The following is a 13,145-nucleotide window of genomic DNA, read 5'->3' as shown; positions in this document are numbered from 1 at the left end:
ACCATTATAACACACTGGCAAAAAGCAAACATATTTTTTGGTGTTAAAGCACACCTTGCCACAGTAGTCCTGGCACTGAACAAAACTCCTTTGTGTGCTGATGTGAAACTGCAGAATGCGGTCACTCACAGTAAAGCTAGCAACACATAGAGCGTCCGAATTTAATAAAAATAAAAGGTCTTGGTTAACGCCAGACCTAATTAGGGACCCAATTCTTAAAGAAAGTCATAAGTGCACTTCTAATATATATCCTTGTGTTAGTGCAGATTTATGGCTTTCGTGGATCCACAAGAATGTACAAAAGTGAGGGAGGAAATCCTACTCCTAGAAAATATTGAATTGCATTTTAGTATGAACAAATACGCATGTGTAGATTTGTTCATGTGAAAAATCTGAACGTTTACAAGTTCAATTTCCTTCCAAGCACTTTTTGCCCCCAACCCTAGAAGAAGTTTTACTTATGCTCTTCCCTTTTCAGGAGTAAATTTGCAACCTTTCTCAGTATTGGAAAATATTAGAGGAGAGCTGGTGAAAAGCCCTCATGCAAGTTTGTAGGTTTGCAAAGACTCAAAAGGACATTCTAACCACATAACTATTGCTTACTGCTACTTCCAGTCCCAGTATGTAGATCTGCAAAAAGGTAGCAAAGTAAGGGAACTGCTAGTATTCAAACCAGACTATTATGAGCCTTGGCATGACCAGGGAGGTTATTATAGCTCCTGTATTTCGAGATTGCTGCCATAATTTGTCACCTCACTCCTTGGCACCAAAGGGAAAATTGGATTTTATTTTTTTTACAAGCAGATTTGTAAAGCTACCTGTCCAACAGGCAAGTCGATATTTAACTAAATTCTGCACTCCTGTATTTACAGATTTACAAGATGACCAATCTATGGTGTTGGGCGCTATACAAATAACATTTTATTCTCAGTTATGAAAGAGAGTGCTCGTAAAACATGTTCCTGTTATTCTTAATTGCATTGCTTTTATTTTACAGACTTGAATATGCATTGTCTTGGAATACTGTCTTTACTACTTATTTGGCATGGTACGCCACTCAATGCCAATGCTCCTAATGACACCATCACAGATTTTTCTGTAAAACTTTACCATGAACTGCGAGCCTCAGGAGAAGATGACAATATCTTTTTTTCTCCGTGGAGTATTGCTGTTGCTTTGGGAATGGTGGAGCTTGGAGCCCGCGGATCCACTCTGAAGGAAATTCGACATGCAATGGGATATGATGACATTAAAAATGGTAAGAATGTATATAACTTAATTCATAATCTAATGTTGCTGAAATATTAATATTTAAATATTGCTAATGTAGAATTAAGAATAACAAATGTAATTCTGAAGTGCAATTTCCAGGCAAATATTGTCACAACTGACTCCAAGTGTTGAAATGGCAGGAACTTGGGTTTAAGGCAGACTGATACCATATGAATCTGAACTGTAGGGTCGGTGCTCAGGTGCATGAAGTCCTGGTTGCAGTGGTAAATTATTGTTCACGTAGTTGGTGGAAGTGTGTGCGCTCCCTGGCCAGTGGGACCCCTAATAAAATGAAGGTGCCTGGATAGCTCAGTAGACTAGTGCTCGTATGCAGGGTCTAGCTGGGTACCCAGTTTGGATTTGCACGGTGACTGATCCAAGCTGCCCAGAGGAGAGGTTGAGGCAGATAAATATGGGATACCCGTGAAGCCTTGGGTCCAGCACGTCTCTGTCACGGAGCACAAATGTATAAAAACACCTAAAAAGTTAGCAACATGTCACTGCAAAACTATCTGACTAGACATGTACACATTCCATTTCAAAACACATCCTCTTTTTGGGATTACAAAACCACACAAAGATTTCTGAAAAGTACACCACTGTTCTCCTTACCAGTACACCTAAGATCTGCTTAGTTTTCACATCCCATGCGTGGCAACTGGGGAATTTAAAGTGGTGGCACCAACCAGATTACCAATTCAATATTGATGTTTAATGGGCGAGCTGCATCAGCTGCATACTGAAGCGAATATGGAAGAGATGAATGTCCCAGACGAGTGATCAAGGAAAGATGCATTGGATCTTTCAGATTTGTGGTAGTAACCGATCATATATGCTGAACTCTGCACAGGAAATCCTGTATTTAAAAACAGAGGACTGTCCACTCCTTTAGTGTCTCCTACAATGGAATGTTGGGGGCTCCATTGCAGCCAATGGAGTGCTCCGGGCTTTTACTCGCTGGTAAAAGCCCGAATCGTCAACATTCCAATGTTCTTTGTTCACAGCAACAGCTGTGAACAAAGCCTCACGGAGCATGAGGGGAGTTTAATCCCCTCTGCATTGTGAGGAATTTGTTTTATTTGATGGACAATTCTGTCCTCTAGTGGCAGAATGTTCTAATAGCCTTAGCCTTCGGCTTGGGTCTTTAACATGGGAGCGGACCTTTAATGGCCGGTAGAGCCTGCTGCAGCGGGTTCTAAGGCTATACTAGAATATTGAAATGTTGGGAGCTCCATTGAAAACAATGGCATGCTCTGGGTTTCTAAAAGCTGGTAAAAGCCTTGAGCTCAAACATTCCAATGTTGGTCACAGATGTTGTTGTGAACAAAGGCCTCACGGAGGCCGCGTGGACTTTAATCCCCTCTGGCTGCGTGAGGCCTTTGTTTTGTTTAATAAAACATTCTGCCCACTAGTGGCAGAATGTTCTAATAGCCTCATAGCCCTAAATGGCTGGGCTATATGGGCATTAAAGTCCCTCTCCCTTGTTAAAGGCCCTCGCCTTCAGCTCGGGCCTTTAACACAGGAGAGGGCCTTGAATGGCCGGTATAGCACGCTATGGCATGCTATAAGGCTATTTTAACTAATACCTAACATTAGGCACATGTTGTAGCCCCATAAAATTAGTCCATCAGCCAAAGAACACTTTGTAAAAAGTACTAGCCCTAAAATGGAGTCACCAAAGTTTCAGTCTTTAAAGGAGACATGCAGTTGTAATTTTTTAGAGGAAGAGGTGAAAAACTCCATCCTTGGTGGTCTTTGTGTGTAATCGCATCTGTTGCAAGGCTAGTGAGACAATAAAAAGAAAATTAAGCCATTCTTCTCCGTATAAACACATTGTTGAAAGAACAGCACCAAGGCATGTCTTCTTTTGTACAAAAACTCTACAAGGAACTCAGAACTGACTGTTCAATGTGTTCCTGCCACACACTGACTGAATGAATGTTTCTTGGCCTGCTCCAGTTAATCTCACTCAGTTGACCATTTACTTGGCATTTCTTAACTCGCTTCACCATAAGTATTGTATTATTGAGTTTCTCTTGGCATGTATAAATATTCTTACATGGAGGGTGTAAACCCATACCCCCAGCCCATATGTCACTGTAAGGCACTCAGCCCTCCAAAGCCCAATTCTGCATTAGAGAGGGAATGCGAAAGTATAGTGGCACTTAAAATAGGTTTATTCAGGATTCCAGTGACCTGAAAAGAAAACTGACTTTTTTTGTGCACGTACTTGTAGCTATCAAGGCCCAATATATAGGGTCATGGCAAAGAAATGTATCTGATTGGAATTGGAAGTCCCACTGAAATGAGCAAGTCACAGTGGAATTCACTGATTCTCGTGTTTTTCTTGGTTGAAAATAAAGTCCTTCTCTGGAGCACCAACTCTTGTCTGTTTATTATTCCAAAGAAGAGATTTTTATGTAAAACATTGAAAATGAAGACACTCTCCTCATTTGTGGACTCATCTAAAGCCACCTTTGACCAAATACCATTTTCCATCAATTGAATTCCCATTAAAAATGAGGAGAACGATAGGGTTTACTCATGTATACTTGTGTCCAGCACAGCATATCCTAAATTAAGAGGAGGAAGCTAAGCAGGGTCCAGAAAAACTCTTGGGGTTGAGTTAAGCAAAAGAAATGAATAAAAAAAATATACTTTAGAAAAAGCCTTGAAATAGTATGATAGTGGTGGGAGAGGCCCAAAGCCTCACAAGGTCTATTAGGAACTTCTATATCCTGACCTGTTTGGTACATACATAAACATTCTCAGAGTTTGCCATTGTAGGTGATGGAGAAGACTTGGAGTATCTGGCTACATAAACAAGTTCTCAGTGTAAGTTGAAGTGTTCGAGCCTGTCGCAATTCTACAGTTGCAGCCTGGCATAAAACTCTATATATCGGAATATCATTATGGCTCTGATCAGGTTATGAGTTGATGGATGGGGCCATTAATAAAAGATGTATTAACATATCATTGAGAATGGAGGAAGTTAGCTTTGAAAAGTAAGTTAAAATACACTTTCTGTGTTTTTATAAAGTTAAATGTGTGAAATTTCTCCACTGAGGCAAGCAATAGATTTAACATACTTTTAATATATACCATGTTGGAGCAGCGGATGACCTTGAAACAACAAGTATACCAACCAGAAGTTGATTAATATGCTCCTGGTTAAAATGATTCAATTGCTAGTTAAGGTTTTAAGTTCACAGTCGGAGGCAAATTTATTCTGTACGCTAATTGAAATGTATGACTTTGTCGTGTTTGTTTTTAAGAAAACGATGATTTTGCACTTTTTCACTTTTTGGATGAAAAAAGTTGAGATTTTTTCTAAGTCCCCACTCAGAATGGGACTTTGTCAATTTTTTGAAGAAAAAATGTGAGTTTGTGTTCACTGTACAAAGTGCAAAAAATCCAATCAATTAGTTGCCTGTCTGCCTTATAAACACTGAAAGTGCAAGACAATTGCATCTAAACATTGAATCTTATGATGGGTAAGGAGAAAGTAGCAGGTTGCTAAATGTAGATCATTCAATTGTTGAATGAATACAAAATGCGTAATCCTGTGATGCACATAGTGTGCTTCCTGTAACTTGTGTTTTTGCCATATTAATACCTTTTATGTATTTCTTGCAGGTGGAGAATTTTCTTACTTAAGGGATCTTTCTGAGGCCTTGACGGCAAATCAGTACAATTGTGTTACGAACATCGCCAATGCACTTTATCTTCAGAACGGATATCCTATCAGTGATAAATTTGTTCAGATAATGAAAAAGTTTTTCCGGGCAGAAGTAGAAAATGTTGACTTCAGCCAGAGTGCATCTGTAGCTGAACACATCAATGACTGGGTGGAGAACCAAACAAATAGTAAGCTAGCTAATGTTGTTATTTTGGGACTTGTATCTTTTAATGGCATTTTATGTCTGGTTTTTAATGAATGTAATCCATCTAGAGTATCCTCACATGAACACATTTTCTTAAGTCTTTTAATGATCAAGTACATGCTATGTGTTGGCGCTCTATCAGGAGCCTTTTTTAAATGAAATACTCTTTATTTAAACAATTTAATGCCATAGTCGCTGAATTATAGAAATGATATGGGATTAAATATAATTCTTGTTTCACATGTTTAATGAAAAATTGTTAAATTTAACTAGTTTTATTTCATCGCCTTAAGATTCATTCTGCTCTTCTCACCTATAGTGCTCAGGGGCTTAAAGCATATGCAAGTGCTACCAAAATAGCACTGATTATATAACCTCAACCAATCTTGCAGGTGTGCTCAATCCAGAAGAGCTGTACACATACATTGTAATAAAGTATTATGCATTTGATAAAACTTTTTTTTTTTTTTGTTTGGCCTCAGTGGAGTTCAAGCTGTAGATGAGGGAGTATATCCTTTTTGCACACCATTAGCTGCAGCTTGAGTTTATAATTCAACAGTGCAGTAACTAGGGTTTTTTTATGTTAATCTGGAGGCTCTATTCCAGCCTGTTGCCTGAGAATATCATTTAAGGCACAATGCTAATAGACAGCACTTCGAGACAGACACCAAGTTCCAGTTATTTTCCTTTAGCTTCCATTTTCTTGCTCCTGCTTATTTGAAGGTATCTCGTACACACGTAGACCTTTTTTTTTTTTTTTTCTATTTTTAAGCACTTCTTATAGTTTGCCATTCAAAGAGTAAATATGATGCTTGGGACCTGCAGGTAAATTTTAACTGTTCCTCAAGGGTTATGAAATTAGTTTCATGCATTCTTCATGTACTTTGCTGCTTTTGGTTTGATTAGTCTTGGCCTCACCAGAGTAAAGTTTGCAGCATGCTATAGAGTTTTTCAAAACTATCCCAAATTTGCGTGGGCTGTAGTCTGCAAGTGCAAGGTAACAGAGCAGGTACAATAGTAGATTGGATCAGACAATAATTGGATAGCTAAGATCTCTTCGTGATCAGACAGGATGTCACAGATATTGTAGATTAAACGAGCAGTGTGATAGGCAAAATTGCTGTTTAGTTAATCAACATATGCAGTACTGGAAAAATTTCTTTGATTTGTTAGAGAACCTCATCTGACAAGATGAATTGGCTTGGAATGTTGGTCTGCTAGCTATAAGAGCACATTATTCCATGTAAGCGTTACTCAGAGTAAGCAAACCACTGCTACAAACCATAGTGGAGCCCACCAAAGCACAGGAACATGTGAAGTATGAAGCACATGTTTTAGAAGGAGCCTCCTTTCCTCAGCCATACTTTGAACTCCAAATTTGTATTAAAGACTATATTCTGCCATCTGCTTCGAATTTCCTCTTCTAGGTGGCTTCTTATTTCCTCATCCCTGGTTGGGTCCCTCACAGACAAATGTGGGTGATCATTCCCTTCCAGAATGTCCATGAAGAATCCTAAACTAATTTGCAGTAACCAGCAAAGACTTCCTCTTCTATGAGACCTCCGACGACAGTACCTCCTCACTCCATGTGGAAACATGGATCACATGCAGCCAAATCCACAAGACAAGAAAAGCGACCTTCTGATGCAATGTCGGAGCTTCCTCTCACTCATCTACAAGGGGACAGTTGTCTCTTGTTAATCTTTCGCCAAGACCGTTGCTCCCTCTGGTTCCAGGCCGCCTCCAACTAGTAATGGACATTTTTCTCACTCCAGCATCTTTACTAGAAGCTCCGACAAGAATCGGGACCCTTTATTTCTAAGAAGTGACCCTCCACCAGAGTTGGTGACCTCAGCTGCTGCCCAGAAGATGCACTCCATCAAGGGAACTGTATGTCCTCCATCGTGTTTATTTTTTTTTTTTCTTTTTTACAGGATGCTACTTCCACATTCCAGTAGCCAAGAAACACCAAAGTTCTTGCGTTTCACAGTAGCATCCAAACACTACCAGTACAAAGTATTTCCTTTCAGCCTGAAGTTGGCTCCTCACACGTTCTCAAAGTGCATGGCTGTAGTGGCAGCTGACTTACTGAGGATTTTTAGTCTACCCATACTTCGATGACTGGCTAGTGAAAAGCTAGTCTCCAACACGAACAACACAACATTTCAAAATCTGTCTAGAGACCCTCCAATATTTTGGTCTACAGATCAATATCAACAAATCTATCCATACCCCAACCCAGAAGCTACACTATCTAGGTGCAACCCTGGATACAAACCTCCCAAAAATGTATCCTTTGGAGGAGAGAACTCTCAATAGCTCAGAAGTGTCACAATCTCCTTCCTGCTCTGTATTTGACTCCGACACACAGCTTCCCTTCTGGGTTTGAGGGCCTCATGCATTTTCATTGCTCCCATGCTATATTACATATGAGACCTTCGCAAAAATATCTGGAGGATCAGTGTAATCAATTTGCAGACCATTGGGACGACAGGTTCCCTCTGGAACCAGCTGCAAAGCACTCTGATAGTGGAGTCCCCGTCACAATGTAATAACTGGGGTCCCTTTTCGCCAGGACATTCCTGCACAAACTCTTGTGACCAATGCATCTCCAGTGTTGGGTGGCTTACTTGGGTCCACCCAGACTCTGGGCCTGTTGTCGGACAAGGAGCAACAATACCACATCAATATGCTGGATCTGCGGGTAGTCCATCTAGCCCTCAAATACTTCTATCTATCCATTCAAACCAGCTCTCTTCTGGTACAAAAAGACAACACGATCACAATGCACTATTTGAACAAGCAGGGGGACACCCAATCTTGTCCTCTATCTCAGGAAGCACAGGCCACCTGGAACTGGCTAATTACCAGGAAGTTGTCAATCAACGATTCACCTCCCAGGAGTCCAGAATACACAAGCGGACTCTTAGTTGAAACTTCGCCAAATTGCACGACTGGATTCTTCATGACTACGTTGTGCGAGATCTTCTGAGAATGGGGGCATCCGCAAATATACCGGTGTGCAGGCTAAAACAACAAAAAAATGCCCAGACTTCGCAAACAGGTTCTATCGACCAGGAACAAAGGAGAATGCTCTTTTGCCAAACTAGACCGGGCCATTTCTTTACGAGTTTCCCCTGTTCTGTTGATCCCAACAGTCCGCAACAAGCTATTCTGAACAAGGATGATTCTGGTATCTCCAGAATGACCCCGCCAGTGGTGGTACCCATATCTCCTATACCCATCAGGAAGACCACACACGACTGCTGTGTAGGCCGGATATCCTATGCAAGTTCTGAGGGAAGAGTTTCCATCCCAACCTTCCGTTGCTGAGCTTCACAGCATGGCTTCTGAATTCCTTCAGTATGGATGTTTAGGCCCTCCGCTGGAATGCATGAACATTCTCAGGGAGTCTACAAGACCAACCAGACATTTGTAATTTTTCAAATTGAAGAGGTTCTACATGTGGTGTATTCAGAATCATTGCAATCCTATCCTAGGACAAGAGGAGGTAATATTACCTTATCTCCTCCATCTAGCTAAATCTGGTTTACAATTTTTCTTTATTACAGTAATAGCTGCAAGATGTACTTTATTTAGAAATTCACCCTCCCAAAACTAATTTTTCCAATTACCAGTAGTTAGACTTCCTAGATGGACTAAAAAAGGTTTTCCACCTGTACGATCCCCCTCTCCTCCCTGTTAGTTGAATGTGGTACTTTCACACTCATGGGTCCACCTTTTGATCCTATACATAAGGTTTCCCTGCTACATCTTACCTGGAAGACTGCTTTTCTTGTTGCTATTACTTCAGCACGCAGAGTCTGAGAGGGTCTCTCTGTGCCCAAGAACTTTACACAGTGTTCGTGCAAATAGGGTAGTGATGAGAACTCATCCTAGTTTACTTCCCAAGGTGGTGTCTGGTTTCTACATTAACCTGACCATTTCACTCTTTCCTAATCGTCCACATCAGCGGAAAGAGCGCTACACTCTTTAGATCTGAAAAGGGCAGGGCTCGAAAAATCTACTCTCCCCGCTATGGCGAGTTTTATTTTATGAGGTCGAGCTATTTTTGGACAGAGTGGACAAAGAACAGATGTTCTGTTCAGTCAGAATCTGAATTAGCAATTGAGATGCCTTTAAATCTTATTTTTGTCACAATTGCTCTGTTCAGAGACAAAGGTCAAAAGTCAGTTTGTCCTCTTGTAATGCAAATAATTTTCCTTGTGACTGCAGAGTTCCGGGATTTTGTAAAGTGAACTGTCTGACCTATGTGAAATGAAAGGCTTTTGGCATCCGTTTTTTCCTAACACAACATTTATATAACTAAGTCAACTTTCACAAACATGTCAAATATATTTACTCTATTTCAGTAGCTGTGAAAGACCATTTTTTTTCTACTTCTGTTATGAGAAAAATATTTTACTAGAATGAAAGTCAAAACACTTTACTTGCTGATGTGCAGATGATAAGTCTTTTTTGAAACCCAATTTTCACAGATTGTTGTTAATGCACTATATAGTTTTATCAGTAAAGCTGCAAGTTAGGGAGAAGGTTTTTGGACATTTCTTTGAAATTTACTGTCTGTAAATGACAGTGCACTACCACCTCATGCTTTAGTAAAGTGAGTGTTTAAAGGTAAACTGAGAAGCACTCCTGCCATGATGGCAAAGCTATTAGTAAACCAAGATACAAGTCATGCATGGATCATGTGTACCCGATTTATGGACTAGATTTATTATACATGGAGAAAACATTTAGTGTATTTAAACAAAAGCTATGCAGAAATTCTGAACTCGCATATTTTAGGTGCACTCCTATGTGAGAATGAAGAAAAGGGCGACTAAGATACAATATTTGCCTAGGATCATACAATTTGGGACCCTTTTCCAGGTCAAGTACATTACAGTTAGATCAAGTAGATTATTCAAGCTACTCGACCTGCAGGTCTAGCAAACAATTTTATGATTTTTTTTGAGGCCTGAAGACTTGAAGTTTTATCTGGACAAGACTAAAGACATCAGACAATCTGACCACTTGTTTGTGAACTATGGCCCTATGAGAACAGGTATTTCCTCCTCTGAACAAACCAACTCCAGATGGATAGTTTCTTGCATTATATTTACTTATCAGCTGGCCAACCAGTGTTTCCCTGCCAGACTCAGTGTCCCAATCTCCAAAACTGCTACTTTGAGATCAGTGCACTCTTTCCTAAGGCATTACTGTCTATATTCAGATACTTGGATGGACACCCAAGTATGGCAGGCTTCATTAAATAATCTCTTTAAATAAACAAATCAACTGCTTTTTGCCTGCCCTTACTTTGTCCGCCGAGGAGTGGGATGGGCTTGTTACTCTATTCAGTGCTTAGAACTTTTGATGAAGAGCCCCTGGAAGAGAAGGATACTTTTCTTACCTCTAATCCTAGTTCTCTTCCAGGGGAATCCTCATCAAAGCCAAAAGCAACCCGCCCACCTCCCCTGAAGAAACTAGCATACAGCAGTTGATACATGGCGGTGTCCAGTTCTGTATATCAGGGTAAAAAAGTACTGACCTAACTGTCACCTCACTCGCCTTTGGGGCATGATGGGATACAGGAGGTCATAGAAATCTTAAAGGCACGGTGCCAGTTTTTTTGTAATGCATGCTCTGATGCAGCCTATTGGCTAACGATGCCTGTGCATTCCAGGGACCCGGCACATATGTGGGAATATCAAGTGCTTATGACTGAGGATTCCCCTTGAAGAGAACTAGGATTACAGGTAAGTAATTTATCCTTCTTCAGTCCTTGTATGAGCAGCTGCTACAGGCTGTACAGAAGAATCTTCAGGTCATCTTGGGGCAACTAATGTTGCTTCAATATATGCAACTGCTGAGGATACTCTGAGCGTTCTTAAGGTAAGTGTTCTATTTTCTAATCCAATCCCTCCCCTCACCGGTAGCCAACAAAACGAGAACATTTTGTAGAGTGACTTTAGAAGAAGTAGGAGCACTCTGTCTCATGGTGAGGAGCTTCCACTTGCTTGCCCACACCTGTAACTTCTCAGTGTAGCGCACTTCGCAGTAGAGGCTTTAAGTATTTCCTCATCATGCCAATCTGGTAAGGTTCCGAAAGAAGACGACTCAATACATTTTCTTGTGCCAACACTTTTACTTAAGGAAAAGAGCATTTACTTATAATCAATTAAACATTTATGTTCGATGGCATCTGTCGCTGTAGATACGCATGTTTTGCATAGCTCGCCATCTGGTGTTGGGTCGGAGTGTTACAAGTTGTTTTTCTTCAAAGAAGTCTTTCGAGTCACGGGACCGAGTGACTCCTCCTTTTGTCTCCATTACGCATGGGCGTCTACTCCATCTTCGATTGTTTTTTTTTCTGCCATCGGGTTCGGACGTGTTCCTGTCGCTCCGAGTTTCGGAACAGAAACGGCTAAATTTCGGAAGATTTTCGTCAGTATTGTTGCGTTCGGGATCGGCGTAGTTAGAATCCACACCGCATTGAAGATCGAAGAGCTCCGGAGCCCTTCGGGGTAGTTTTCGATCCCCTGTCGGGGCCAGCTTGGGCCGACCGCGTGTAGAAGAACGCCGATGGAACGGACCCCGTTCTGTTTCTGTCCCAAATGCCACAACAAATACCCCTATACAGACCAACACTTGGTCTGTAACTGTGCCTGTCACCTGAGCACAGTGAAGACACTTGCGAGGCTTGTCGTGCGTTCCGGTCCCAAAAAACACAATGAGACCGTCGGGCCAGAAGACTTCCAATGGCGTCCACGCCGACAGCCCACCGAGAGTTCGAGATACAAGAAGAGGAAAAAACCTTTTTGATACACGAATCGGACTCCGAGGAATTTGACGATCCACGAACCGTGAGTAAGACGTCGAAAACCACTCATAAGAAGATTGTCAAGGCCCAGGGGACGCCACTGCCACCAGGCCATGGCTCCACCCATAAATTCAGTGACCGACCGTCGGCACTGAAAAAGGCCCAAACAGTGCCGAGACTGTCCGACTCCGGTCGAGACACCGGCACGCAGCCTTCTCGGGACCGAGAAAGTGCTGGAGACATACATCGACACCAAGATATCGGTGTAGACACGGCTCGACGCCGAGACAGCGGCACCGACTAAGATCGACGCCGAGATGTTTCGACTCCGAAAAAGAAAAGTCACCTCGGAGCCGAAAAAAGATGCAGACAGGGTTTCGGTGCCAAAACAACCTGCAACCGACCCAGTTTCAGGCTCTTATACAGAAGAGCAATCCATGACCTCCCAAATGCGAAAGCATAGATTTGAGGAAGACCTGCAATCCACCGATGTAGACCATACGCAGAAACGTATTTTTATACAGCAGGGGACAGGAAAGATAAGCACCCTTCCCCCTATTAGGAGAAAGAAGACAGGAATTTCAAACTGACCAAACACCACAAACAAAAATGGTGAAAAAGGTTACTCCGCCACCCTCTCCTCCAACTATAATTCACGTCTCACCAGCACAAACTCCATCACATTCCCTGGCTCACACCACCATGAGCCAAGGTGACCAGGATCAGGACGCATGGGACTTATACGACGCCCCTGTGTCAGATAACAGTCCAGAGGCATACCCTACAAAGCCATCACCACCAGAAGACAGTACTGCATATTCTCAGGTGGTGGCTAGAGCAGCACAATTCCACAATGTAAGCCTCCACTCAGAACAAGTTGAGGATGACTTTCTATTCAACACCCTCTCCGCCACCCACAGCTCCTACCAAAGCCTGCCTATGCTCCCTGGTATGCTTCGGCACGCAAAAGACCTCTTTAAGGAGCCGGTCAAAAGTAGGGCAATCACACCAAGGGTGGAAAAAAGTATAAAGCGCCTCCTACAGACCCTATTTTCATCACTACACAGCTGCCACCAGATTCTGTCATTGTAGGAGCAACTAGGAAAAGGGCCAACTCGCACACATCTGGGGATGCACCACCCCCAGATAAGGAAAGCCACAAG

The 13,145-nt window shown here is 41.9% G+C and overlaps 1 protein-coding gene across 1 annotated transcript in view; it reads left to right on the top strand.

Annotated features, from left to right (window-relative positions):
• SERPINI1 (serpin family I member 1) overlaps positions 1-13,145 on the top strand; it is a 135,541-nt gene that overhangs the window by 63,931 nt on the left and 58,465 nt on the right. The window contains exons 2-3 of the mRNA XM_069213216.1: positions 998-1,258; positions 4,909-5,139. Of these exons, the coding sequence (XP_069069317.1) occupies positions 1,006-1,258; positions 4,909-5,139 (484 nt within the window). The 5' untranslated portion in view covers positions 998-1,005. The remainder of the gene's footprint in view (positions 1-997; positions 1,259-4,908; positions 5,140-13,145) is intronic.

Source organism: Pleurodeles waltl, chromosome 11 (genome assembly GCF_031143425.1).
Source record: "Pleurodeles waltl isolate 20211129_DDA chromosome 11, aPleWal1.hap1.20221129, whole genome shotgun sequence".
NCBI classification, from domain to species: domain Eukaryota; kingdom Metazoa; phylum Chordata; class Amphibia; order Caudata; family Salamandridae; genus Pleurodeles; species Pleurodeles waltl.
This window is presented reverse-complemented; position numbering and strand designations above follow the sequence as displayed.